The sequence below is a fragment of the Ochotona princeps genome, chromosome 8 (genome assembly GCF_030435755.1).
Source record: "Ochotona princeps isolate mOchPri1 chromosome 8, mOchPri1.hap1, whole genome shotgun sequence".
NCBI lineage: Eukaryota > Metazoa > Chordata > Mammalia > Lagomorpha > Ochotonidae > Ochotona > Ochotona princeps.
The window spans coordinates 10,693,137-10,719,403 of record NC_080839.1 but is presented as its reverse complement, the minus strand read 5'-3'; the positions used below and the strand labels follow the sequence as shown (position 1 = coordinate 10,719,403).

The window sequence follows — 26,267 nt, the reverse complement described above, 5'->3', positions numbered from 1 at the left end:
CTTGCCTAGTTATTTACTGCCAACGCTTGGCTGGGGTAGTTGATTGATTTGTTCTGTCCTTCGTCCTCTGCTGTGGTACCAGTTATCCTCTGCAGACTGCTGTCTGCTGCTCTGTCGAAACCGCTGAGGAGTCCCAGCTCTGACACATGCACTCCACGGTCAGACCATGGAACCTACAATTCTCTCCATGGTTGGGGTTCTGAGTCCAGCAATTCAGTTGGGGGGATCACCATAGAAACTTCATCTGAGGAAATCCCAGACCTGATTCTTGTGTGTGCTTGCCAGTACAGGGTCTGGCACAGTCTGTTGCACAAATCAGCTTATGCATATGCTGCTGGTTGCAATTGCTGGGTCAGTTCTGTCTCCAGCCCTGTCTTCTACACAAACTGATAAATGTTGCAGTCCAGCCCAATCCTGCCAACCACACACTCAGCCTTCACATGTACTAGTGGGAGCTGCATCCTACTTGGACCAACCTGCAATAACCCGCCCCCTACCCTGCTTCCTGTGTTTGCAGTATGTACAGCAGACTGGTTCTGTCTATCCTACATCCCATTCAGCTCTCCTATATGTTAATGGGCATTGAAGCCTAATTCAACCCATCCAGCCCCACTATCCAACCCACACATGTGCTGATGGGTGCCACTCTCTGTCTAGTCATGCCTGACCCAGTCCTGTTTCTCATGCTCACCAATTGGAGTGGCAACCCCAAAGGGAGGTGCCCACTGTTTCCCTACTGGGCCCACTGTCACTCCCAGACCTTGTACTCTCCAGGTGGTTCTGCAGTTTAACTTGACAGAATTTGCCCACTGTGCCAGCATCTGCCAACTGATGCTGTGGCAAAGCCGAACCAACCTGCACCCACTCTGACTTATACATGCACCAGTAGGAACAATCAGTCCAGCCTACATGTAGCCAAGAGGTGGTGCCTGGCCTGGTCTGCCCCATCCCAATTCACATTCTCCAGAGGGAGTGGTGGTCCAACGGGGAGCCCTCCAGTCCCCTTACCGGGTTCGCCCCCTTTTCTCCCCCCCACCCCCCGCCGAGTCTCACATGTGCTGGTTGGGTGCTGCAGCCCAGTCTGGCATAGTCTGCCTCACCTTGACATTTGCCAGTGGATGCTGTAGCCTGGCCTGGCCTGGCCCACCCCCAATTCCAGCTCACACTGGTGGGGGCCACAGCCTAGCCCACCCCAGTCAGCCCTCAATCCTGGCCCTCACTTGAACTGGCTTGTGTTGCAGCCAAACCTGGCCAGATCACACTCCATTCTGGTGTTTGGATTTGCCAGTGGGTGATATGAACTGGCTCGGCCTTGTTCACCCCCAACCTGTGCCAAATGTATGCTGATGGGTATCGTTCCCTGGCCTGGTCTGGGCTGCTCTCTTTCATGGTTCTTATGCTCACCTGCAGGGACTGTGTTCCGACAGAGGAGTTGCCCAATCTCCTCCATCAGACAGGTTGGTCTTTTCTAAAGAGTGAGTTGTAGGGTGTTCTCACCCTGGTTGCACACTTCTGCTTTGCCATTTTCTTTGGATCAGTTATTCATGACACTTAAATTTGTTTAAGAGTTATCTGTTTATTTGAAAGAATGACAGAATGAGAACAAAGAGCTTTTGTGCTCCAGTTTAACACCCCAAATGCCCACCCACAACAACTGGAGCTGGGTCAGGCCAAAGGCAGGAGCTAGGAGCTCCATTTATGTCTCCTGTTTAGGTGGCAGGGACTCAAATACTAATGCATAATTGCTGTTCTGAGGCCCACTAACAGGAGGTTGGATTGCAAGCCAGTAGCCAGGACTTAAACCAGGCATATAATATGGGATGCTGGTATCCCAAGCAGTGGTTTAACCTACTGAGTTATAAGACCCACCCCATCATGTAAATCTCTGAGTTGCCCTGTGAAGACATTCATTCATTCATTCATTCATTGGTTCATTTCAAATATAAGAGCAGGTTTTTTTTTTGTTGTTGTTGGTTTGCTACCATTGGCTATTGCTCTTAGAATAATCAGAAGTCAGGCCCTTGCCACGTGCTGCTTGTCTCTTATTGGTGACTGACTTGAGGACACATAAGAGCAGAATATGAATTGTTATTAGCCAGTGCTGACACTTTGCTGATGTGGAACCTCCAAGGCTGGTCACCCTTGTCTTTGGAGCCTCCAGTGCTGGTCACCCTTGTCCTTGTCTTTTCTGGAACATTGCTCCTATTGCTGTGTTGGCTTGCCTACACTGTCCCTGTTTTGCATGCCTGTCACAACAGCCCTTCTGACTCTGTCATATTCCATTGGTGTGATTAGCAGCTTCGCCCTCTCTCCCTGTGCCCATCTCCAGGTTTGGTCCCATGACATGGTGTTTGCACTATGCTACTGTTACTTGTTTACTTGCTCAGCTTCAGCAGTGGTGGTATTGAAGCCACCAAGAATTCTAAGACCCTTGCTGGGTAGGGTCCTGGATATTCTCAATTTCCAGCTGGCTTGAGGGGCCCATGAAAACAGAGAGATGCCAGACATCCTACCATAGCTGTTGGGTCACGTATTCTCTCCAGATTGAATTAGCACCCTAACCGCTTCAGTACATCTGCCTTCTTGGTGTTCAGACCATCTCACACCATGAAGTATCAATTGGTGAGGTTACAGGCATATGTATCTCAATTTTCTTTCACAAATTCCTGCCCCCACAGAGATAAGAATTCAAAACAAAGGTATAAACACAGTGCATAAGTGTGAGCAGGATTTATTTAAGAGTGAGAGGGTGAGCAACCCCTTGTGGGCAGATACTCATCATGAGTGGGCCAGAGAGTTAGTTGCCAGGGAGAAGACAGTGTGGGAAGAGGCCAGAGAAGGACCCATGAGCAAGATCTGGAAAGCCAAAAAGCAAACAGGGGCTCCCCTTTTATGAAGGAAGGGGTGGGACCCTAACTGAATATCTAAGCAGGGTAGAGTCTGGGCAGGGTTTGGTGGGAGTTTCATGGTGCCTCCATTTGAGTGTAACTTCCACAGAGCCATATGACATATTTCCTTTCCTGGTCCTAATGAGACAGGTGTATTAGGGAAAAATGGACATAGTGGATCAACAGGTGAGGGGATGGAGTTACAGGTCAGTACTATAAAAAAATTATGGAAAATTATCCCAGTTTCATTTATTTCTACATAACACTGTGCTTAACTCCCCACATTTAAGTGAAGTCCAGGTCTAGCCCAGCACATAATGGGGTTAGGATAGGGTTAGAAGATGTGTTCAGCGAAGCCTGAGCCTGCCCTGTTACTATAAAATACTCACTTGGTGTTCCTCCCCAATGTCTTAACTTATGACTCCCAAAACTCTTGGAATCTCCAACATGTTAATAACTAATTAGCTGTGCTAATGTGCTGACTGGTACTGGGAGTTCCCAGATAGCCTCAGGATGGGGCCTTGTGGCCTGGGACCCAACCAGGTAGTTAGAGGTTTGGAACTTTTAGACCCCATTCTGTCTCTGGATGAGAGAGAGACTGAAGGTTGAGTTGATTAATCCATGGAAAGTAATTTAATCCATCATGTTTGCATAGTGGAACTCCCGTAACAAGCCAAAAGGACTGAAGTCTGGAAACTTCCAGATGGATGAACACATCGAGATTCCTGGGTAGTGACACACCCAAAAAGGGTGTAGAAACTCCATACCCTTCCCTACATTCCTTGCCCTGTGATTGTTCATGTGTATGTTTTGTAATATCCTTTGTATAATAACACCAGCAAATCTAAGTACATAAATGTCTCCCTGAGTTCTGGGAGCTATTCAAGTGAATCCAACCCAAGAAAGAGAAAGTCAAGGGAACCCTTGATTTGTAGCTGGGATGGAAGTACAGGTGACAGCTTACGATTTGCAACTGGCAAATGAAGTATCAACAATCTTGTAGGACAGAGACTTTAGCCTATGGCATATGACAGCTTCTCCGATTTGACAGTGTTGAGATCACATTGAATCAGAAAAGACCCCAGCTGGTGTTGGCTGAACAATCTGCTGTTGACTTTATTTCTTAGTGTGTAGGAAAATAACTCCAAAAGCCTGATGTCACAGATGTGTTCTGTGTTGAGAGAGAGTAGTAGAAGCTTGAGTTTGTTTTTCCCTATATCTCTCAGGGGACAAAAGATTCGGTTGACTTGCTCCAGTGGGATTTTTACTACTTTGTGTTCCTTCATTTCCTGGAGCCTCTTAGTGTTTTCTTCCCTGTGGACTCTTTTCTCATGAACTAGCATACCTCATCCAGAGAACAAAGCATAATTCTTTTCCAAGCAACATACAGTAGGTATTAACTGCTGGATGTAATTTTTAATTTTCATTATGTATATACCAGACTTTAGTCAGGGTAATTAACACTGGCTGCATAACCAAAACCCTAAAACCTCAGCAGCTTCCTGCAGTAAAGGGTGATTTCTCACTCAGGTGAAGCCCGAGGTAGATTGTGGAAAGGGAAGATTATGCTTCACAACAGTCTCTGGGATCTGGTGTTCTGCTGTTTGTTGACTCCATGCTGCCCTGACGCTTCACAGTTATCTACTCACCCACAGCCTGGATGAGAAGTCTGTAGGATCGCATGAGTAGCTTTACTGCCTGTGCTTAGGTGGGTGCTCATCCTTTCTGTGCTCAGCCACCTAACTCCTGCTCACTGAAAGTTCTGCAGAGAATGACCCGTTGGTGTGCCAGGCATGGCAGATATACATAAGCCCATGTGGTCTCTGCCTCAAGTGCTGTTGCTTTGTTTCCTCAGCAGCTGTTGGCTTAGACACTTTGGTCCATGGTTAAGCTTAAGCCACATGCCACAGAGAAGATGGATGAACCAGAAGTTTATATCTAGTACTCATTTCATGGTTCCATAGGCAGTGCATTAAGGCTTCATGCAGAAAGGTGATAGATGTCTCTCTGAGGCTGTTACTAATTTCTGTGTCTGGTGAGTGATGTGACACTCTATCCATCAAAGGTTTTAGTTGGCCTGAATCTGTGGTTTTTGAGTTTCTCCCCTCTCTTTCTCCATACTTAAGTAAGCCTCTCAGCACTGTTAACTCATGCTCTGATCACAGCTTTCTCTCCCTCCCTCCATCTCTCTCTCATATGTAAGTGTGGAAGGCAGAAGTACAGTGAAGGGTTTTAGTCTATTAACTACCATTACTGCTGAGTGGGGCTGATGGCCTCAGTCAGGGAAAGGGGCCCCACTTTTGTCTGGAATTTTTGCTTGTGATTGGTTCTAGTAGCTTGTTATTCACTTCCATGTGATGCTGAAAAAGCAATGCTATCTGTGACCTTATCTGGACAACTCCTTTTAAAAATAATTCTCAGGGGGCCAGTGCAGTGGCTCAACTGGCTAATCCTCCACTTCCCAATGCCAATATCCCATATGAGCACCAGTTGGCTGCTGCATTTCCAATGTAGCACCCTGCTTGTGGCCTGAGAAAGCAGTGGAGGATGACTCAAGTCTTTGGCATCCTGTACCCACAAAGGAAACCTGGAAGAAGCTCCTGATTCCTGGCTTTGGGTTGACTCAGCTCTAACCGTTGAGGCTATTTGGGGAGTGAACCAATAGATGGAAGATCTTTCCATCTCATCTCTGTAAGTCTACCTTTCTGATGAAAATAAATAAATAAATTTTAAAACATAATTTTCAGAAGAACCTCAGCGTATAGAATGGACAAAAGTGGAGCTTTTAGGATCAATCCTGCTCCCTTAGCTTCGCCTCAGCAGAGGTGGTAAGGGGCCTGCAGACCTTCCAGGTCTGAAACTCCTCAGCCCACTGCAGAGGACAGGCAAAACCTTCCCAAGCCTGGTTTTCACAGAAACTGTCACAGAACCTTGTCAGACTCCACTATCTGCATGCCCTGTGCAATCCTAATCTCTGTCTTACCAATTTTCTCACCTGCCACAATTACTCCTGCCCTGACGTCAGAGGTAGAGACCTTAGTGAGACCTGGGGTTTGCTGTTCATCAGATGAGCTATGTACGCTTACCAGAAGGAGTCACTACAGAGGAAGAAAGGCAGCAGTTAGTTCTGTTATTCGTTTTCTTCTTGCCCCGGGAAGAGATTCTGGTCCCTTAAACAGCTCTCATACTCTCTCTGACAGCTTTATGTGCATTTTTTTCTTCCTAATGAGCTCTGGTGCTCAAGTAGAGCTGGGAGGAAAAATCAAGACCTTCGGAATATGGAAATCCTTTGTGAGTTACCTTAAGTTAATGAGACTAGGAAGGGAAATCTAGTTCAGCTGTGTAAATTAGCTTGCTGTTCTGGGTCTTGAGTCAAATTGCAGATTCTAATTAACTGCCCCCAAATAGCTGTGATGCAGCTGCTGAGGTCTTTTGACACACAAAAGTTTCTCTATAAATGTTCTCTTTTCTATCTCCAGAAACCTCACAATGCCTGTAGGTTGATTGTCCACCTTAGGGAATGGCAGGTAGATGGAGTGAGCAGGGACCCTGGACGGGAAAAAGAAAGGGTTAAGAGTAGCTGGGCTTGGCAGCTTTCCTAGAGCTGGTGAGGTGTTGCAGTAGATGTGGCCCTCAGTTGGATGTGTCTCCAGTGTCCCAGGTGTGCTGGGGTCCGTGCAGTAGGTGTGGAGGACACTAAGGTGTGAAAAAAACTGTTCTAAGGTATTGTGTTCTTGAGAACTTTGTGTTTGACCAGCTGGTTAAGCTTACACCTTTCTCTTTTCAGATGATGAATTTGGAGGTACTTCTTTGAAGAAATGCCACATGGTCCAAGAAGAGACATGTCCTGTAAGTGATTTGGGGATTGACTCAAGAATAGGAATCCGGGGCTTTTAGGTGCAGAGGTTTTAAGCGGGGACCTTGAAAGACAGGACCTCTGGGTACAGGCAGACCTTTGAAATGGTGTTTGGAACCAGAATCATGGCTCAACCTCAATATTTTAACTTCTGAGGCTGAGTTCCTTTTGGAGACAACAGAGTTGTGATGCACCCAATTGAAAAATCCTGAAGCTCTCTTCTTGGTTCTAAACTACTTTTGGGAGTGGGAGTATGCATTCGTACGCTGCCAGAGTCTACACCTGCCTGACTCAGCTTGCTGTGGCACCTCTGCCCAGAACCCTACCTACCACAACACTTTGCACTTCAGTTAGGTGTGCGCTATCTCTTTCACATGCTGGAAAGAAAATCAAACACCAAGGAATACAGGGAGTTTGTGTAGCTCTGGGAACAAAGAGAGCAGGCTACAGATGCAAGTTAAGCCTCCCCAGAGTTCAACTACACCAGGAAAGCCAACAGGCGGTAGGCCTTTTCATGTAGTTCTTAGCCTTCTAACAGGGTTTGTGGTGAATCCTCCATACAGGTCAAAGGTTCCATGGGAGCTTAGTAGGTTCAAAGGTTTCAACAAAACAGCATAGTGAGGCAAGGCAGAAAATCTCAAGAGCCAAGTTTATATGGTCATATTTGAGCTAACATCACTTGCTGTGGCATGTCTGTTGAAGATTACCTAATGTGTTTATGGGATCTTGTAGATGTGTGAGGGTAGAGTGACTAGAAGGAGTCAGAAGCAACAGACACCCAGTTCTGGGTCCTCTCTTGTCTAAAGACCTTTGTCCCTGTGTCTCACCTGTGATAGGTCACATTCTGTGTCCATGTTTGTCTCAATAGACATCGTCCTGACTTACCAATGCTTTCTCCTGTGTTTCAGGGTTATTGCCGCCTTAGGCAGCTAGGAGCTGATGACAGCATTTCCCCAGGAATCAGGTGTGGTCTGACCCAGGAACAAGAAGCACATCCTCACCAATGACATCATGACAGCAAGAGAGCACAGCCCGCGCCATGGCGCCAGGGCCCGTGCAATGCAACGGGCTTCCACCATTGATGTGGCAGCCGACATGCTGGGCCTCTCCTTGGCAGGTGAGCTTCACGCTAAGCCTCCTGTGACTGCCCCCAGCTGAAGAGGGCTTATGGGTGGTGTCCTTCTGGAGGAACCAGGAAGTAAGGAGGGGAAAGTTAGCTCTCTTCCTGGGGACTGCTATTGGAACCCAAGCTTGTCAGTTTTCCAGGACTCCTCTGCCAGTAGGTAATGTGGCACTGTTCACACTGCCTGTCTGGATCATACTCAGGCCATGATAAAAGCTGTGATGAGTAGATTAAGCTGTCACTTGGGATACCTGTTATTCCACACCAGGAGTGCTGGTTCAAGTCCCAGCACCTTTATTTCCGATACAGCGTCATGCTAATGTATCTGGTTTTGTAACAGACGATGGCTCCAATGCTCGTGTTCCTGCCACCCACACAGGAGACCCTACTGAAGTTCCAGGCTTCTGACTTTGACCTGGTCCAGCTCTGGCTATTTTTAAACACATAGGGAGTGAATCAGATGGATTGAGATATCTCTCTCTCCCTTCTCTCTCTTCTCTTCTCTCTCCTTTTCTCTCACTCTGCCTTTTAGGTACATGAGAATTAAAAAAAAAATTTACAGAAATCCCCATTGTGTGCATGTAGACCTGAACAGAAGTGGGGGTGGTTTTGGGATGTGGAACTTCTTAGAAATCCCAAAAATGAAATCTTTATAAAAATGAAGAAATCATATGCCAAAGTTGAAGGTTGGGATGGGCAGTAGTATTGAATTTTTCTGCATTCAATCCAAAATAAAGGAAAATATACTAAAGGTGATTTTTCTGTCATTGACTTTCTGTTCAGGAAACATACAGGATCCAGATGAGCCCATTTTAGAATTCAGCTTAGGTGAGTGTCTTTTACATTTTCCCTATTTAAATGTATGTTGTTTAAGACAAAGGCAACCACAGCCATGAGTCTGTCTCAGGGAAGTTGCTGTTGCCACCACTGCTTAAGTGTTTCTGAGAAGATGAGGCTATGGACTTCCTGTGGGTGAGAAGGGAAGTTCATCTAGAGATGTGCTCCCCACAGGCTGGCAGTAACTGGGGAGTGGGGAGTTGACTCCACCCAAGGCTCCCAGCAGCAACAAATACCCTCTCCACCCCCTCCTGGGGAGAGAAAGGGAGAGGTGAGAGAGCTGGGTTTAACATTGTGCTTCGCCACTGTCTGGCTGTTAACACCTTGCATGAATGAGTGTAAGCCTACCAGCCGCTAGTTAGTTACTGCACGGAAGGTGGCAGTGACTCTTGTGTGTTCTTCCAGCAGGGATGAGATGAAATAATGTACTAAAAGATGGATTGAAAAGTACCAGGTCTGAATCAGGGAACTATGGTGCCACCATGGCTTACCCAAGGGACTGCAGAGCTAGCTGGGTGGCATGAGGCACTTCTCTAGTGTCCCTCTTTCTTCCTTTCATTCCTTGGTATTAGAGAGTGTTGGTTAGTGGCATTGAGATGATGTCTTGGATGTAATGCAGTGTAAATGAGGCTCAGATGTACTGCCTGATCTGTGTGTGCTACTTCACTTGCTGGCCACATGTTCTATGGGAGTGTTATTGCTTATTTGAAACCCAGTGATACCAAACCTCCCACCCCACCAAGAAGACTTGGACAAATGACAAAATCCATAAAAATATTTAACCCTGAATATTTAACCATAAGAATATTAAACCCTGAAAATGTCCCCATTTCAGATTCAATCCTCTGAACAAGGTCAGAGGGTTTTTCCCGACTTTGACTTGCTGACTGGTTCTGGGGACAGTAGCAAGCACTATGGTATGAACTGGGAATAGGAAGTTTGGGGAGAAGCAGCCTACAATCCTATGAAATTCTCACCCACTTGCCCATTCTCACTTTAGAACAACTAAATCCATTTTATAAAGGACAGAACTGACCCGAAGACTTGTTTTTTTGGTAGCAGTTTTCTGGCATTGTATTTCCAAATTCCCCTTTATTTTAAATCAAAACAAGTATTGGGAAAGATAAGGAACAAAAATACAGTGAAACACTTTTTGAAACCCCAGAATATAGAGCGAGCAGATGGAGTACTAGTAAGGAGAGATAAATGTGGTCACACCTTGCCTGTGTGCTGTCCTATAGGTGACAGAGCAGTGGTACAATGGAGGCTGTGTATAGGAAAGAATCTGGATTCAACCCACATGGGCTCTTTATGCTTCTGCCTTTCTCAATAGAACAAAACCTCCAGTCCCTGCATGGGCAGGTCCTGAAGCGGACATTTGAGTTATTTCCAGTTGTGTCTTTTAATAAAGGATGTTATTTTTTAACAATTATGTAATTATTATATTATACCTGGTATATTATTACAATATAATAGATAACACATACATATTTTCATAGTATAATACATATACTGTATTATATCTAATAATATTATTAAAGAATAAAGCTACAGTGAACATTTGCACGGCAATCTTTGGTTGGACAGAAATCCATTCTGTCCAAATCTATAAGAACAAAGATTAGAAAGAAGCTGGATGTTGAGCTTGCAGGCTGGGGGGTGGTGGTGCCCAAGCCAGTGAGTGGGAGCTTGCTGGCCTGCTTCTAGTTGCATTCCATAATGCCAGTGTTTCTTTACCTCAGCAAGGAGTGAGCACTTTTTCTGCAGAGAAAAAGTCTCCTGCCTGGAGGACTAAGGATGAGAGGAGGATACCAGGAGGGAGGGGAGCTGAGTATTCAGTAAAGACTACCAAAAACCCTGGGTTTTGCCTGGCTCCTCACTGTCACACCTCTGGACTATGTGCAGTGGTTCAAAACTAGAAACAGCCCAAGTACTATCAATTGTTTTATAGCCGAAAATTAACTAAAGGATAGTGACACTGTATGGAACCTTTATTCAAGAAAAATAGCTTTTTCAGTGAAAACAGAGAGCTTTACATTGTTTTCACATGTTGTGTGGCGGCTTTCCTCTGTCCAGTTCTAACTTGAAAAGAGCCTTGAAATCATGGTGAAAGCTAGCAGCCCGAAAGGAATCAGAATGGAGGCTGGATATCCTACAAAGTCCAGTTCTCAGAGGATTGTTGTTGAAGTTCTGTGGAAAATCTTAGTTGCAGGACTTGTCTTTATTTGGCCTAAACTCAGAATTTACTTGGTGGAAAGTTTTTTCGCTGAAAGTGTTTCAAGAAAGAACTAAGAAGACCACAAGCAATCACCTTGGACTGACCTTGAGGGTCTATAAAATCAAGAAGTGAAGACAGGATTAGAAATTGGACATTGAAAGGTTACCCTGATATGGTTGTGGAAGCTTGTCCAAACCACCATAAATGTCTGTGGTTCCTGCTGTTTAAGGAAATCTCTGTCTCATCATTATCTAAGCACCAAGTGAACCCAGCAGTCAAGTCAGTGGTCACACATGGCAAAGAACATTAACTCCACAGAATTTTACCAGGAAAGTCACAAAAAGCAACACCAAACCCTAGGTATTTGTAGGAGCTCTTGGGTTTCCAGAGTTGCTGCATTATGTTATTTAAAATGCCAAATTTTCAGCAACAACAAAAAATTATACTTGAAAAAAACCTGTGAAAGTATGGCGCATACATAGGGAGAAAAACCAAACCTAGTCAATGGAAACCATCCCCAAGGAAGCACAGGTGTTTTAGTGAAAGATTTAAAATCAGCTGTCTTAAATGTGTTAAAAAGAACTAGAGGAAACCACGTCTGAAAAACTAAAAGATAATGAGAAAATAGCATTTCACCAATAGAAAATACCGTTTAAAAAGAAACAAATCAATTCTGGAGCTTAGGAGCACAGTTTCTGAAATGTATAGTTATTGAGAAGGGTTTAGCTGCAGATTTGAGCAAGCAGAAGAATCAATTAGCAAACTTGGAGACAAGTCGATTTCAATAAGATAAACCGGGAATAGAAAGAGAAAGGAAAAAAAGAGCCTCAGATATCTGTATCAGATGTGCCAGTGTATGGGTATTGGGAATTGGAGAAGGAAAGAAGAAGAAAGCATGTTGAAGAAGTCATGGCAAAAACTTTCCATATTTGATGAATAACATTAATCTGTGTATGTAAGAAGTCTAATGAACTTCAAATAGGATATACTCAAAGAGATTCACAGCAGGGTACATCATAAACTATTGAAAACCAAAAGCAGAATTTCGAAGTTGGCAGGAGAGTCATCACTATGTGTAGAAGATCATCATTAAGAATAATAGCTCGTGTCTATTTCATTTTAGTACCCTATAGCCATTTTAAGGTATATAGCAGCCGGTCCTGTATATAAACTAAAATTGAAATGTCAATGAGCTAATCATAGGTTGTGGTTAAGAACTTGCTTTTTTTTTTTTTTTTTTTTACATACTGGTTACTCAAAACCATGTCAATTCCATAATGTTGCAAATTGCTGTTGATGTTATATTGGGACTCTTAATTGACTGGGATGATATTCTACCAGCTCTAACTTCGGACCAGAAATGGTCTCCCCAAGAAACTGCTCAACCCATCTGGACAATAAGTAGCTGGACTCTATGCTTGGTAGACGTTTGCAAGGAAAGAATCTTGATTGAATTTGAACTGTACTGCATCAAGGTGGAGGAATCCACCAGGGGGGAGGGGTGTGGGGAGGGGTGGGGGGATTCCCAGAGCCTATGAAACTGTCACATAATGCAAAATAATTAATAAAAAAAAAAGAATAATAGCTAACTTCTCTTCAGAAACCATGGAGCTCCCAAGGTATTGAGGTGACCTATTCAAATTCCTGAAAGAAGATAGTTAACCAAGAGTTGTATGTCCAACAAAAATATCCTTCAAAAATGAGACAAAAAGACATGTCCACACAATAATTGTCTACAGATGCTCACAGCATCTATTAGTTTATGAGTGAGTAAAAATGTAGGTTACCTATATGCGAGAATGTATTCTTCCATTAAAATATGGTATGTTATTCCAAAAAAGTGAAAGTTTTCTTCCATTAAAAAAGAGTATATTCATCCCCAAAGAGATATAAATGACCCTTGAAAATGTGCCAGATGGAAGAAGGCAGACACGAAAGGCCACACACTATATGATTCTATTTATATGAAATGTCCCGAATAGAGAACTTTTTACAGATTGAAAGTGGATTAATGGGTTCTAGGGAATTGGAGGAGGATGCATGGAGACTGATTGCTTATGGTATAAGTTTCTTTTTTCAAAGAGATGACAATATTAAGGACTTAGACCATGGTGATATAGCACTGTCCTATAAATATTCTAAAAATTATATCCTTTGAGAGAGCGAGTATCATGGTATGTGAATTGAGTCTTAATAGAAGATAGTTTTAAAAAATCATGAGAACACTGCTGAAATCTGTTGGAAACCTATGAAAGGAAATGAAGGTTAATGTCACTGCTCAAAGAAAAAATATTGAGAGACAGATTGTGAATGAAGAGATAGGACAATTCTGGAGTCCTAATTTTGAGTGAACAAACCCAGAATGATTGAAGGAGACAGAAAGAGAAGCAGGCCAAAGGTATAGGACGACACTTTCTTGAGAAACAGGTAGACCCAAGACCTGGATTGTTTACCAACTGCCAGGCTTCTGCTTGTGAGACTTCTAGATTCCAAGGAGAAAAAGAAAATCTTACAAGCAAAGCAAACAAAACTCAAGTCCTGCCCTTGTAAACAGCTGTAAAAACGGGCAGACGTGTCTTTAGAGGACTGATAGGATCGTAGAAGATCTGAGGCTGGAGGCTCACTTCTGCTTTTGAGGGCTTAACCATGCTTCCCAAGAACAGGAGGCTGAAAGGCCGGAAGACAGAACGGTGTTTCAGACAGACTCTCAGTGCTAAGGTGGCTGAGACTGTGCTCTGTGGTCCTCATGGGCAGGGACTTTTGGTGCCATCCCTTTCACTTTGATCTAGAATCTTAAAGACAACACTTCTAAAGTAATGGGAACCGGAAGCAGATGCACATAGGGTCCACTCAATTCCTGAAAATAAGTAAAGGTGCCCTACAGTGCTAATGTTCCTCAGGGCCAGGCAAGAGCAATCATGACTCTTCTCTGGAGAAAGGCAGCAGCGTCCTGAGCTTTAGATAACTTCTACAAACAATTTTTGGAATGTAATAGCATAAATAAATAACATTCTCAAAAACAGGCAAAAAGAAACACGAATGGAAGGAGCAGACAGTAGAATCAGACAGAGACTCTAGATATTAGACTAAATCTAGAACAATGCTAAAATAACTGCTGTGTGTCTTAGTCTGTTTGGGTTGCTCACATAGGTTGGGCAGCTTAAACAACAGAAATTTCTGGAGACTGAAGCGGCCACAGTCATGGTGCTGGCAGATGTACTGCCTGGTGAGTGCACACTTACTGATTGGCAGCTGACTGTCACCTTGTGTCCTCACATGGCAGGGACAGAGCAGACCGCTCCTGCCAGAGACGCTGACCCCTCTTGCGAGGACTCTGATCACATTAACTAGTCACCACCCAAATGCCCACCTCCAAATATCAATACAAACTAAGGGCAGCGAAGACACAATCATCTAGTCCATAATGTTTTGTTCAAGAAGAATGGAGACATTACTCAACACTTCATCTGAGAAGCAGAACTCATAAAAAGAAACAAATGGATATTCTGCAATGTAAAAAAAAAACAAACCCTGCAGTTTAAAAAACCTGTAGATGGGTCTAAAAAGTGTATCCTACAAAACTGAAGAAAAAAAAGAGTGATACTGATCAAAAAGAAGATTCCAAAATGGAGCCAGAGAGATAAAAGGAGGGGGCACTTTATAAAGACTGTATAAAGCACAGACCATAGAATGAGAAGATTCATATACGTTTATTTCTTGTCTTAGAAGGAACATGGAAAGAGAAGGGTGAAGAGTTTAGAGAAAATAACCATGCAGAGACTGTATCCTTTGAGAACTAAGGTGGAAAGAAGAGATTTTTTTTCAGTCCATGAAAGCTGAAAGACTGTGTGCACACCAGGCCCGCACTGCACACGATGCCAGGGGATACTGGGGGTGTTCCTCAGAAGGCACATGATTCCAGATGGAGGTTCGTGGAAGTGGAAGCGTTTGAAAATCCAAGCACACGAGAAGGGATCCTGGATAATACCTGGGTATAGCTGAGTAATTAGAGTAAATACTGATTATATACAGTAAAACACATGCACATCAAGAGTGCTGCAGGTAGCTTTGTTAATGTCAGATCAAGAAAGCAGTGTGAACTGTGTGCAGTGGTTAGATCATTGCAGCTTCAAAGAGCACTGGTGGCCAATACAAACTTAGTACAAGTGACTGTGGTGAACCAAAGCGTCTCGACTCATCTCTCCCCAGAGGCATTGCTGTTTCTTATCTTACTATATTTGTGTTTCCTCCTTTGCTTTATATTGTCCTAGATTTCTTTCAATTTGTCTCCTGTTATTTCATCTATGTTATTGTTTTTGTTTTGTCCCATCCTTTCTCCTCTTCCTGCTTTTTCTGTTAGTCTAGTCTGTTGTGGAGAGCAAAATGTGTTTTTAGATTAGACCTGTTTTTAAATTTTCAATTTTATTTTAATTGTGATGAAATGCATGCAGCATAAAATTCACTGCTTTAGTCATTTGTCAGTACGCAGTTCAGTGCCACTGAGTAAATGCACATTGCTGTACAGTCGTCACCACCATCCATCATCAGAATTTTTTCATCTTGGAAAACTTAAATAGAGTTAATAAGTGGTAGTGTTTACTGTTCTTGAATTAGAAAGGAGAAAGTGGGCATTTCAAAACAGGATATTGATTTTGCCAGTGTTGACTTTCGATTTCCTGTATAGTACACCCAGGATGTCTATTTGCTCACGTTGTAATATCTCTTAAATCAGAAAGTGTTTTGTAGCCAATGACATGCCATCCTTTAAAGGCAAGAGAGTTTTTCCTCTCACAGTGTCTTTTACAGCGAGGAGCATGGTAGAGTCAATCAAGAGTGACCATTTTTCCTGTGGGTCATGTCCGTGCCAGTGTTACCTGTGTAATTTATTGCATGATGCTCAGTGTGATTCATTTTTCCAACCATAGTGGATATACAAGAAATATTTCATTCTGAAAAGGAGCATTTTCAAAAAATCTTCAATTTCTGTAAGTCTTACAAAGAGAAGAATTGAGCGATAATGTACTTAAAAACAAAAGACTAGGTCTGGCATTGAAGTGGAGAAATAATGCCACTAACTGGCAAGCCTAGCATCCCATATGGGCATCGATTTGAGTCGCATCTGCTCCACTTCCCATCCAGCTGCCTGTCTGTGACCTGAGGAGGCAGTGGAAGATGGCCCAAGTGTTTGGGATTGCCACCCACATGGAAATACAGATGAAATTGCCGGTCACTGTGGCCATCCATGGAGTGAGCCAGTAGAAGAAAAACAGTCTTTCACTGCCTCACTTCCGCTCCCTTCTTCTCCTCTTCCCTCTCTGTAACTCATTCAAAACAAGTAAATAAATCTTAATTTTTTTAAAAGAAGATTTTTTTCCACAGTACCTTTTTTCTTTATTATTATTACTCTTATTATTATTATCATTTTATGATACAGTTCCATAGGCTCCTGGCATTTCCCTTATCCCAGCCTCAATTCCCTCCCCACACCTAGTTCCTCTATATCATTACTAAAGTATAGTTCTTCATACACAGTCATATGTCCATCATTGCGGGCATGGACAATGGCAGAGAGTCCAGCATCCTATTGTCAAGATATAGCAAACAGTTTTATTGGGAGTCCATCTTTGTCTGGAAGTAGAAATGCATACTACATTGTATCTTCACATCTGGATATGTTAGTCTCCATTTCACAGCTACTGTACATCCCCTCAAATGAAAAGTTGTAATACAAAATCAACACTGGAAAGAAAAATAGAAATTTACAATGCCCTGAAGTTAAATGACATGTTACTAGATATGACAGTCTCCATTACACAGCTACTGTACATCCCCTTAAATTAAAAGCCCCAAAACAAAATCAGCATCAGGGAGAAAAAAGAAATTAACAACACCATGAAGTTAAATAACATGCTACTAAATGACTAACGTGTAGCTGAAGAAATGAATATCAAGAACCTTCTTGAAGAAAATGATGCTCCTGTATGATGTATGAGTCATTGAAGAATTTAATCAGAAGAAAGTGTTTTGAAGAGATGAAACTAACAGAAAACATCAAAACCCATGTGATAAAGTTTCTACTGATTTTTGTTGGTGAAATGTGTCTCTTTTAGACAACAAATAGATGGGTTTTGTTTTTTAATCCAGGCTACTAATCTATGATGTTTGATTGAACTTAAGCCATTTACATTCAGAGTTTAATATGTATGGGTGATACTTTGGTCCTGTCATTTTAGCAATGGGTTGTTCATTGGTTTAGTCTTCTGTTGTCATTTTACTGGGATGTTCTTCCCATTTGCCTTTGGTTTTGGTAGGTGCTATTCCTCTTCTCTGTCAAGAGGACATCTTGAAGTATCATTTGTAGGGCAGGTTTGGAAGAGGCAAATTCTTTTAACTTTTCTTTACTGTGGAAGAATTTTATTTCATTTTCAAAGACAAAAGGAAGCTTTGCTGGAGATATTATCCTAGGCCGACAATTTTTTTCTTTTAGAATCTGGAATATGTCACTCCATTCTCTTCTTGCCGGTAGTTTCCTGTGAGCATAATTGGCATTCCTTTATATGTCAATTGATCTTTTTCACATGCACATTTAAGGATCTTTTTCTTATGCTCAGTTGAAGAGAGCGTGATGATCATGTGTCTTGGTAAAGATCACTTTTGATCAGACCTGTTGGGAGTTCTGTTCCCCTCCTGGATCTTGTTTCCCAATTCTTTCTCTAGATTAGGGAAATTTTCCTTTATTATTTCATCAAATATATTTGTAAAACCAGTTTATCTTTCTGCACCTTCTGGGACTCCCATAACTCTTATATTTGGCCTCTTAAGAGTGTCTTAATTCTAGAATACTTTTTTTGGCCTGATCCAGCTTTGCTTTCAGCTTTTTGTTTGCTTCCCCCTGATGACAGGAAATATCTTCCAATTCTGAGATTCTTTCTTCTGCTTGCTTCATTCTGTTTTGGAGACTCTCCACTGTACTTTTAATTTGCTCTACTGTGTTCTTAATTTCTGATATATCAGCCTTGATTTGCTTTATTGCTGCTATTGTTTGTGTAAAATATTCCTTAAATTTTTTGAACTCTTGTATGTGCTTCTCATTGTGGATCAGAAGCTTTAAAATGAGTTTTATGAATTCTGTGTCCCCCATTTTCTCGATGTCTTCCTCAGTTAACTCTGAGGTTGGCATAGGGTTTTGCTCCTTTGCAGGGGAGTTTTCAGTAATATTCATTGTGCCTTTGTCTCTTTTTTTGTTCTTGGTCATTGTACTTCTGGTTAGCAGAGTCTTCTTCTTGGGGCAGGTTTCTAAGCTGTGTCACCCACAGGTCTACAGTTCGATTTTACTTGTTGCCGTTGGTACACAACTCTTTGCTTGCAGCCATTTGTGCCACTCCCTCCAGCGAGTTCCAGGTCTGGGTTCTTATGTTAGATTTCCACCATGGTCTTTGTAGCACCAACTCCTGTCTCACCAATCTCCACCTCCTGTGATACCATGCTGAGGCTGCACTATTGTCTCTGCAACCTTTCTCCCACTTCCGGTTGGAGCAGGTCCCAGGATTAGGGAGACACCAGGTGTCCTATATAGTTAGGTTGTTGTTGGTGGTGATCTTGCCCGAACCTGTTGGACGTTAGGTCTGAGTGCCACACGGACCTATTTTGACCCATATGATGCCACAGTCGGTATTATTCTCCTGTGGAACCAGTGCAATCCACTGAATTCAGTGAGTTCTCGTGAGCTCAGCACATACACAGTTCACTGTTGTCCCCTGCAGTCCTAAAGCTATCGCCACAGTGTACAAAATGGTGCCTGACATACCACTAACTAGAGTTCTTGATCTGCTGGCCATTAAGTCTGAGGGCTACCCAGACCTGTCTTGGGTGGAATCTGTAGAATGCCACGTTGATGCAGTTCACTGAGCCAGAAATGAGTTCCCTCCCAGCTCAGTGTATGCTCAGTCCTTTCCCTTGCCTTTACCTCCTTATGCAAAATGGCGCCCAGTTTGGCTCTAGGGTGCTGACTGGGCTGTGAAATCCACCCTGTTCTTGCACTGCCCGTCTGGGATCTGCTGCTGTGTCTCTGCTCCTGGTCAAATCAAACGGACCAGCAGGACAAGCAGTTCTTTGTCTGGGTTCACCTCCCAAGCTCCCAGTGAAAGTCCCTTCCCACCTGGTTGCTGGTGGAGTTCTGGCTGCTGGTGGAGTTCAGATTGCTGCTGGCTGAATGTCGCTGGAGTATCTGTCACTGCAACACCACACCATTGTGTCTGCTGCTTTCCTGTGTCTGTCAGTCTCCAGGTATCCCTCTGCTGTTGTTCTGTCCTCTCCTATTTCCTGGAATGTGTCCTCTCTGCTTCATCTTGATTAAATGTTCTTCTGTCCGTTTAAATGTGTCCTTACCCTATTCCGCCGTCTTGATTCTCCTAAAAAAAGATTAATTTCATTGGAAAGGTAGATTTACAGAGAGGAGAGACACAGAGAAAGATCTTTCATCTGCTGATTGACTACACAAATGTTGCAACAGCTGGAGCTGAGCTGATCTGAAGCCAGGAGCCAGGAGCTTCTTCAGGGTCTCCCACACGAATTCAGGGTCCTAAAAGCTTTAGGCCGACACAAGCAGGGAGCTAGATGGGAAGTGCAGCAACATCTGTGACACAAACTGGCACCTATATGGGATGCTGGTGTTAACAGGTGGAGGATTAGTTAGATGAGCCATTGCACCAGCCTCACCTCCCCCAAAATTTCAAAAGCTAATTTATTTTGCTGTAGAATTTTGATTCAAGCACATGTTGTTTCTCCAGCAGCTTAGAGTTGGCCACAGCAGCTTTAGAAGCAGTCCTGTGTTGCTGTGTCTTAGATTCTACAGATTTGACATAGCTTCTATAGACTCAACTATCTAGAGTTCAGCTAGTCATTAAATTTGGAAAGTTAAGGATCAGATCCCAAATGCTGGTTGACTTGTGTTCCTTTTAGCTGTCCCTGCAGTTAAGGCCTTGTAGTCTTTCAGGATAGGAGTGGGTTATAGGAGTATTAATACTTGGTCTCAAATCTTGAAAGTCACCTACCTGTGACAGCTGACAACGGGATGATCTCTTCCATTTAGGTGTTGTTTACTCTGTGTGCTTTGGGTGTGTTTTGATCAGACAGCTAACTAGAGCCTGATTTTTAAGATATTTCATTTATTTCCCATCTTACTTTTATAGCTTGTAGTGAGCTGCACACTCCATCGCTAGATCGAAAACCAAATAGTTTTGTAGCAGTGAGCGTCACCACCCCTCCTCAGGCATTCTGGACGAAGCATGCACAGACGGAGATCATTGAGGTGAGTGCACAGCTCCCTGTCTCGTTAGAGAGCCCTAGACCTGCCCGTACCGCTCTGATGGGGAGGACGGGAAGGGGCTGAGGGATTCACAGCTTCAGTCAGATTTATGTGGATTGTCGCTGTTTGTAGATTTTCAGTATGTTGCTACTTTTTTTTTTTTGGTCACAATTAGCCATTGATTAACTATTGTCTGGTTATGGTTGATCCTATAGGATAGATAGCTCTTTAGAAAGAAACCTGATTCTTTCCTGTCACTTATAATTGGATGGTGCATTTAGAGAACTGTGTTCAGTAATCAAAGCCTGAGGAGTGCTACCATCAACCCTGTTGCCAGGACTTCTCTCTCTCTTTGTGTTGGTTCACAGATTGCATTCTTTTCTCTTTACTTTGGATTAGTTGGTATGCATCCACTGAGTGAGTTTTCCAACAAAATCGTTTTGGACAATTGAGCACATCACAAGCTATTCCCCTAGTAAGGGGAATTACTGATAGCTAATCCACAGAATTGTATTTATAAAGTGAAGAATTACCAAACTTAAACTGCCATGCCTTTTCTTTCCCAGTTTTAAGTTTTAGAAGCTAAAGCCCCACTTCCAGTATCTTAGAAATTTGTTTGCAAGTTCATGTCAACAGTTCCATTTTCTAAGCATTTGTTGAGCTCTGTCTACACACCAGACACAGAGCCAGGCACTGTAGATGATACATAGACCAGAGGACACAGCCCCTGCCCTCAGGAATTGCCCAGCCTGTCCTGAATTTGTCTATCTGCCCTCACTGCAGGATGTGGGATGTGTTAGTAGAAAGTGACAGCACTGAAAGGCCGCCAGGGTCCCATCCAGCCCCGAGGGTTGGAGCAGGTTTTCCTAGGTGACGCTAGATTAAAGTCTGCCTCGGTGGGTTTGGGGCAAGACCTGTTATTCTGAATCTCCCCCACGCTTTAATTCCCTTGCTGCCAATCTGCAGACTTTACATGGAAGGGCGTTCAGAATTTCATGATATTTATGCAAAAGCATGGAAGTGGAAAAGTTTCATGTAGGTTTGGGGAACAACTTGCTTGGTGTATTTAAAAGACATAAACAAGAAAGACATGAAAGGAAGCCACGGAACCCAGTCCAAGGGCTTGTGACATAGCATACTGTAGCCAGCCAGTGCAAGTCTCTGCAGGGGGAGTCTCCTGACCAGATGTTTTCACTCCTATAGACCTTTGGGGCGGGCGAGGGGTGCTGCGTACCTGGCTTGGCAGCAGGATGAAGGCTGCATGTAGGAAAGGCTCTGCAGATAGGACTTGCAGTAGGAGTTTAGTGACAAGATAGGGAAGGGAACGTCAAAGCCAGGTTGGAAGGAAGTCAGAGATAGATGTAAGCAGAAGGGCAGGTGGGAGAAGTTGAGTTGGGTTGAGACTCCAGGAAGCTTCCCAGAGGCCTGACTAGCAGACCTTAATAGACCAGATCTGGGGCTGTATGGACAGAGGTGGTCTTTGAAGTAGGTACAGCCTCGATCCAGTAATGCTTTGGCTGAGAAGTCATCAATCATTCCTTGAGAAGGAGAATGTGATGTTAGGAAGCTTTGTGGAAGAACTAAATTGCCAGGAATTAGCCATCTGTGATCTATAATCTAGCTACTGGTTCTAAAAAAAAAAAAAGATGGCTTTTAAAATCAGGCTTTAATTGTCCAAACATAGTATAAGTAGAAATAACAAGTGGCTTAAGCCATTCATTGCCTCTTTCTTCTCCCTGTTTGTACATCTTAAAGGGTCAGACCACAGCAGTGATTCTAAGTACACAGTACATCTGAAGTTTTAATACTAAGAATGCGTGTAGACCCTTAGAATAAGCCCATAGGCACAGCTTGGGCTGCGGGTCTACATCTGTAGCAGTCTCTGTCAGATTGCATTCTCCTCTTCCAGAAAGCACCCACTGAAGCCAACATTAACATTTGTGTTGATACAAGTCAGTAAAAATGTTAGTTTCTTATTCTGAAAATGTTGATCTATTTCAAAAGCAGTTAATTAAAAAATTCAGTTCTGTGTTCTGATTTGTTTTCTTTTTCTGTTCCAGGGAACCAACAATCCTATATTTCTGAGCAGCATTGCCTTCTTTCAAGACTCTCTTATCAATCAGATGACACAAATCAAGCTCTCCGTGTATGATGTCAAAGATAGATCTCAGGGAACAGTTAAGTAACAGGCTGCAGCTCGTGGGATTTTCTTCTCCCCCCTTTAAAATTATGCAGTCATTTGAGGGAGAGTTAAACACGAGATTGATTTCACTACTGGCTTACAAATCAGCTGTCTAAGCATGTTTGTGTTTAGGAGTATCTTTGTGAACAGTCCTGTTAGACTCCTGAGATGATGATGACGAGATGAGTCACGGAACTGGCCAGACTTCCCTGGGTTGGGGAACAGAAACAAACCAGCACTCTGATGTTGTCTGTCCCCATTTCTTCCTCAGATGTACCTGCTGGGCTCTGGAACATTCATTGTCAAAGACCTGCTACAAGACAGGCATCATAGGTTGCATTTAACACTAAGGTTGGTATGTAAATTCATTGCTTTGAAAATAATGAATCGTGAGTTCCAGGGACAGATGGGGAAAGACCCTGTTTTCTATTCTTAGAGTACCCCCACTCTTCCCTGCTCCAGGAGGGGCAGGCTGTTGATCTAATCAGAGGGCCAATCATGGGGTAGCAATTTGTGGCATTATTAGATAATATCTAATAATGAATGTCTTTGCCTCTCATCTGTCCCTTTCCGGAGATAATATAATCTCCAAGACAGCAGAGATTGTCATTTCCTTTATTTCATTTTGCTGTTTCTATAGTACCAAGCAAGTGCCTGATTTTCAGTATATATTTGTTGAATGAATGAATGAATGAATGAATGAATGAAAACACCTGTTGTGTACTTAGAGGGGAACATGAATGAGATCAGGATGTCAACCCTTCTTAAACCAAACCTCTAATAAAACATTTTTTCAAAAAATATAAACACTGGAAAAATGCTGTCTGGGGAAACAGTCTGAAGCAGTACGAAAGGTTGATAATGACCTGTGCTGCCATGCTGAGACAGTTGGGAGTTTCCGTAGGTAATGACAGTGTTGCAGGCATTGGCTGTCCAGTTAACAGGCAGGGCCAGCACCCTGCAGCAGTCCTCTGTGTGAAGAGATCTTGAGGCAGGAAAGGAAAGAATCTCATGCAAAGTGGGAGGTGAAGAGCGTATGAAGGAAGAGGCTGTTTGAGAATGATACTTAGGTACATCATGTGCCAGAACTGAATCCAGCTGGCTTAGAGTCTGCTGTAAGAAATGCGGCTTCATCTTTTATAAAAGGAGCCAGAGATGCCTATTGAACAGAGCTTGGGAAGGACAGTTCCAGGCAGGAGGGCAATGTCACAGAAGACATGGCCTTGGGATGTGACCATGCGAAGGTATAGAACCTAGCTAAGTCAGACATCATAATTGAAGTGCCTGGGGCTGCAGGACGTCTCTAGGGCTCCCCTAGATGAATCAGATGGGCCTAGGCAGCCAGCAGCCATCCCCAGGGGATCTTAGGGGGTTTAACAGAGTGTAGCGGGAGAGTCATCACCTTGTATCATATCAGGATTGTGGATCTTTAGGATATTCTGAGTGTCTTGGTTTACTCGGAGTCCACAGGGCTAACCAAAGCTGGAGGATGTGCCAAAAAAAAGGTACATTGGCGGGACCAGCATTGGAGGGAAGCTGAAGCTAGTTAAGCTGCTACTTGGGAGACCTACAACGCATGCTGGAGTCTGGGTTCAATCTGGCTGCCTGCTGATGCATAGCCTAAGAGGCAGTGGGCAGTGGCTCAAGAACTTGGGTCCCCGCCACCAACAGAGGTAGACTCAGAATGAGGTCCTGGATGCTCCTGGCTTCACCCTGGTCCCCCTCTCGCATGTGGAGGTGAAATAGTGAATAGAAGAACTCCCCCCTGCCGTCTTTACTTTTCAAATAAAAGTATGTAAACTAAGTATTTTTGAAGATACTTTTTATTTAGTTGAGAGACAGTTATAGACAAAGAGAGAGAGAGAGAGAGAGAGAGAGAATCTTCCATTTGCTGGCTCACTCCCCAGATGGCTGCTATAGCTGAGCCAATTTGAAGTCAGGAGCTTCTTCCAGGACTCCCACATGGGTGCAGAGGCAGAAGGACTTGAGCCATTTTCTGCTGTTTTTCCAGGCTGTTAGCAGGGAGCTAGATCAGAAGCGGAACAGCTGGACAAGAACCAGTGCCCATATGGGATGCTGGTACCACAGGCAGAAACTTAAGCTGCTATACCATGGCATCTGTCCCCAAAATAAATGAGTAGTTTTTTTTTTTTTAAAGGAAAGGTGCACTCTAGTCCTGACACTAAGATGCATCCCTTCTGGTACTCAGTAGTGCTGAGCTCTTCTCTGGAAGCCCCGTCCAGCCCCATCAGTCACGTCCACACTGCTCTGTCTCAGACCCAGCCCTCCCCTGCCCTGATGGGTTTCCTTGTCTGCCTCCCTCTGAAGAAGCCTGCCAGTGCTGTGGTTTTTGACAGACTGAGAAGCTGGCTTTTGCTGCTTCCAGCATCCCCAATGATCTAAGCTGGCTAGCTTTGCAGTTACACACACACGCACACACACACACACACACATAAACCTTCTCATTAAAGCACTTTGCTGCTGCAGGTCTGCAGAGAGTGACCGCGTAGGTAACATCACTGTGATCGGCTGGCAGATGGAGGAGAAGTCAGACCAGCGGCCCCCGGTGACCCGGTCTCTGGACACTGTCAATGGCAGGGTGAGTCTACTACTGTCATTCTCCGTTCCCACTTGTGTGTAACCTGTTCTGCAAAGGATAGCATCTGCTGCTCGCTGCTGCCCCCTACAGAACACTGCCAATCTTCCCCAGGGAGACTGCTGCCCTGGAGCCTGCCTCTCTCTGCTGCCTGGTACTGCACTGGCTAGCTTGCTCTAGAGGGCAGGATGCTGTCTGAGTCAGGACTGCAGTCAGGAAGGGAGGGGGCCGTTGTGGGGGTGCTGAACCTGAGTGAAAACGCATTTGAGAACCAAGTTACCTGTTACAGTGTTTTGTTACTATTTTCCTCTTACACACACACACCCCTTGCAGTAGCCTCGTGCATACCCACTTCTCAGCACCCTCTTCTTCTCCCCCTCCTTTTTCCCTCTCCAGCATACATCCTGACTCCCACAGTCTCTCACGCAGGTACTCTCACACACTCTCCAACACGAATTCTAATTTAGGAGTCCTGACACTGCTAAGTAGTCTTTGTTGTAAAATTACAAAGATTTCTATCTTTATCCAAATTAAGCCCAGAATGTTAGCTTGAGAAGTACTCTTTTGCATCATCCATCCCTCCCTCTCATTTAACACATGGAGCACCAAGCAGAGGGGAAATGACTGAGAAGATGTGCTGGTCAAGGAACTGTGTGTTCACAGCACGTCCAGTGCTCTGGGAGGGCAACTCCCTTGGCTGTGGCTCAGGTGGCATTTTTACCGTAGGGTTAACAGTGGATCTTGAGTTCCCGGGTTCTTCCATGATGCATGCAGGTCTCATTTTTGCAGCGTACAGCTGCTCTAGCGTTGTCTGAGCCTTAGGGCTTCCTTGTGCTTTCCTATACCTGTTGTAGATGGTCCTGCCTGTTGATGAGAGCCTGACCGAGGCGTTGGGAATCCGATCCAAATATGCTTCATTGCGAAAAGACACTTTACTGAAGTCAGGTAAACAGCTTTCCGCTTGGATACTCCTGTTGTTCTTGCCAGTGAGGTCTCAGGCCAGTGGCCACCTTTAGTTCTCCAGCTGGTATAGTCGTCGGAGGCCTGCACCCCAGTTGTTCTGTCTCTGCTGCTCATCCGTGTGCTATTCTTTTTGTAGCATATGGGGGGTTAGTAACATCCCGTAAAGTGGCAGCTCTTTCTTCATTGCATTCTTTCTTGTTTGGTGTTGAGTTTACCCTGCTTGTGCCTAGCACCTTGCACTTCAGAGTTCCAGGACAGGAAGATTTTCTTGTCTGAGGGTGGAATGTTCAGCCTCTA

The 26,267-nt window shown here is 43.9% G+C and overlaps 1 protein-coding gene across 12 annotated transcripts in view; it reads left to right on the top strand.

Annotated features, from left to right (window-relative positions):
• The window catches only part of INPP4A (inositol polyphosphate-4-phosphatase type I A), a 143,866-nt gene that overhangs the window by 74,920 nt on the left and 42,679 nt on the right, over positions 1–26,267 (top strand). For 11 of the 12 annotated variants that reach the window (XM_058667546.1, XM_058667552.1, XM_058667548.1 and 8 more), the window contains exons 2-9: positions 6,676–6,737; positions 7,653–7,861; positions 8,651–8,695; positions 20,114–20,232; positions 22,290–22,406; positions 22,683–22,762; positions 24,899–25,010; positions 25,862–25,952. In XM_058667546.1, the coding sequence (XP_058523529.1) occupies positions 7,756–7,861; positions 8,651–8,695; positions 20,114–20,232; positions 22,290–22,406; positions 22,683–22,762; positions 24,899–25,010; positions 25,862–25,952 (670 nt within the window). In that variant the 5' untranslated portion in view covers positions 6,676–6,737; positions 7,653–7,755. Of the gene's footprint in view, positions 1–6,675; positions 6,738–7,652; positions 7,862–8,650; positions 8,696–20,113; positions 20,233–22,289; positions 22,407–22,682; positions 22,763–24,564; positions 24,613–24,898; positions 25,011–25,861; positions 25,953–26,267 lie in introns of those variants that run through there. The other variant, XM_058667556.1, reaches the window with a different exon arrangement.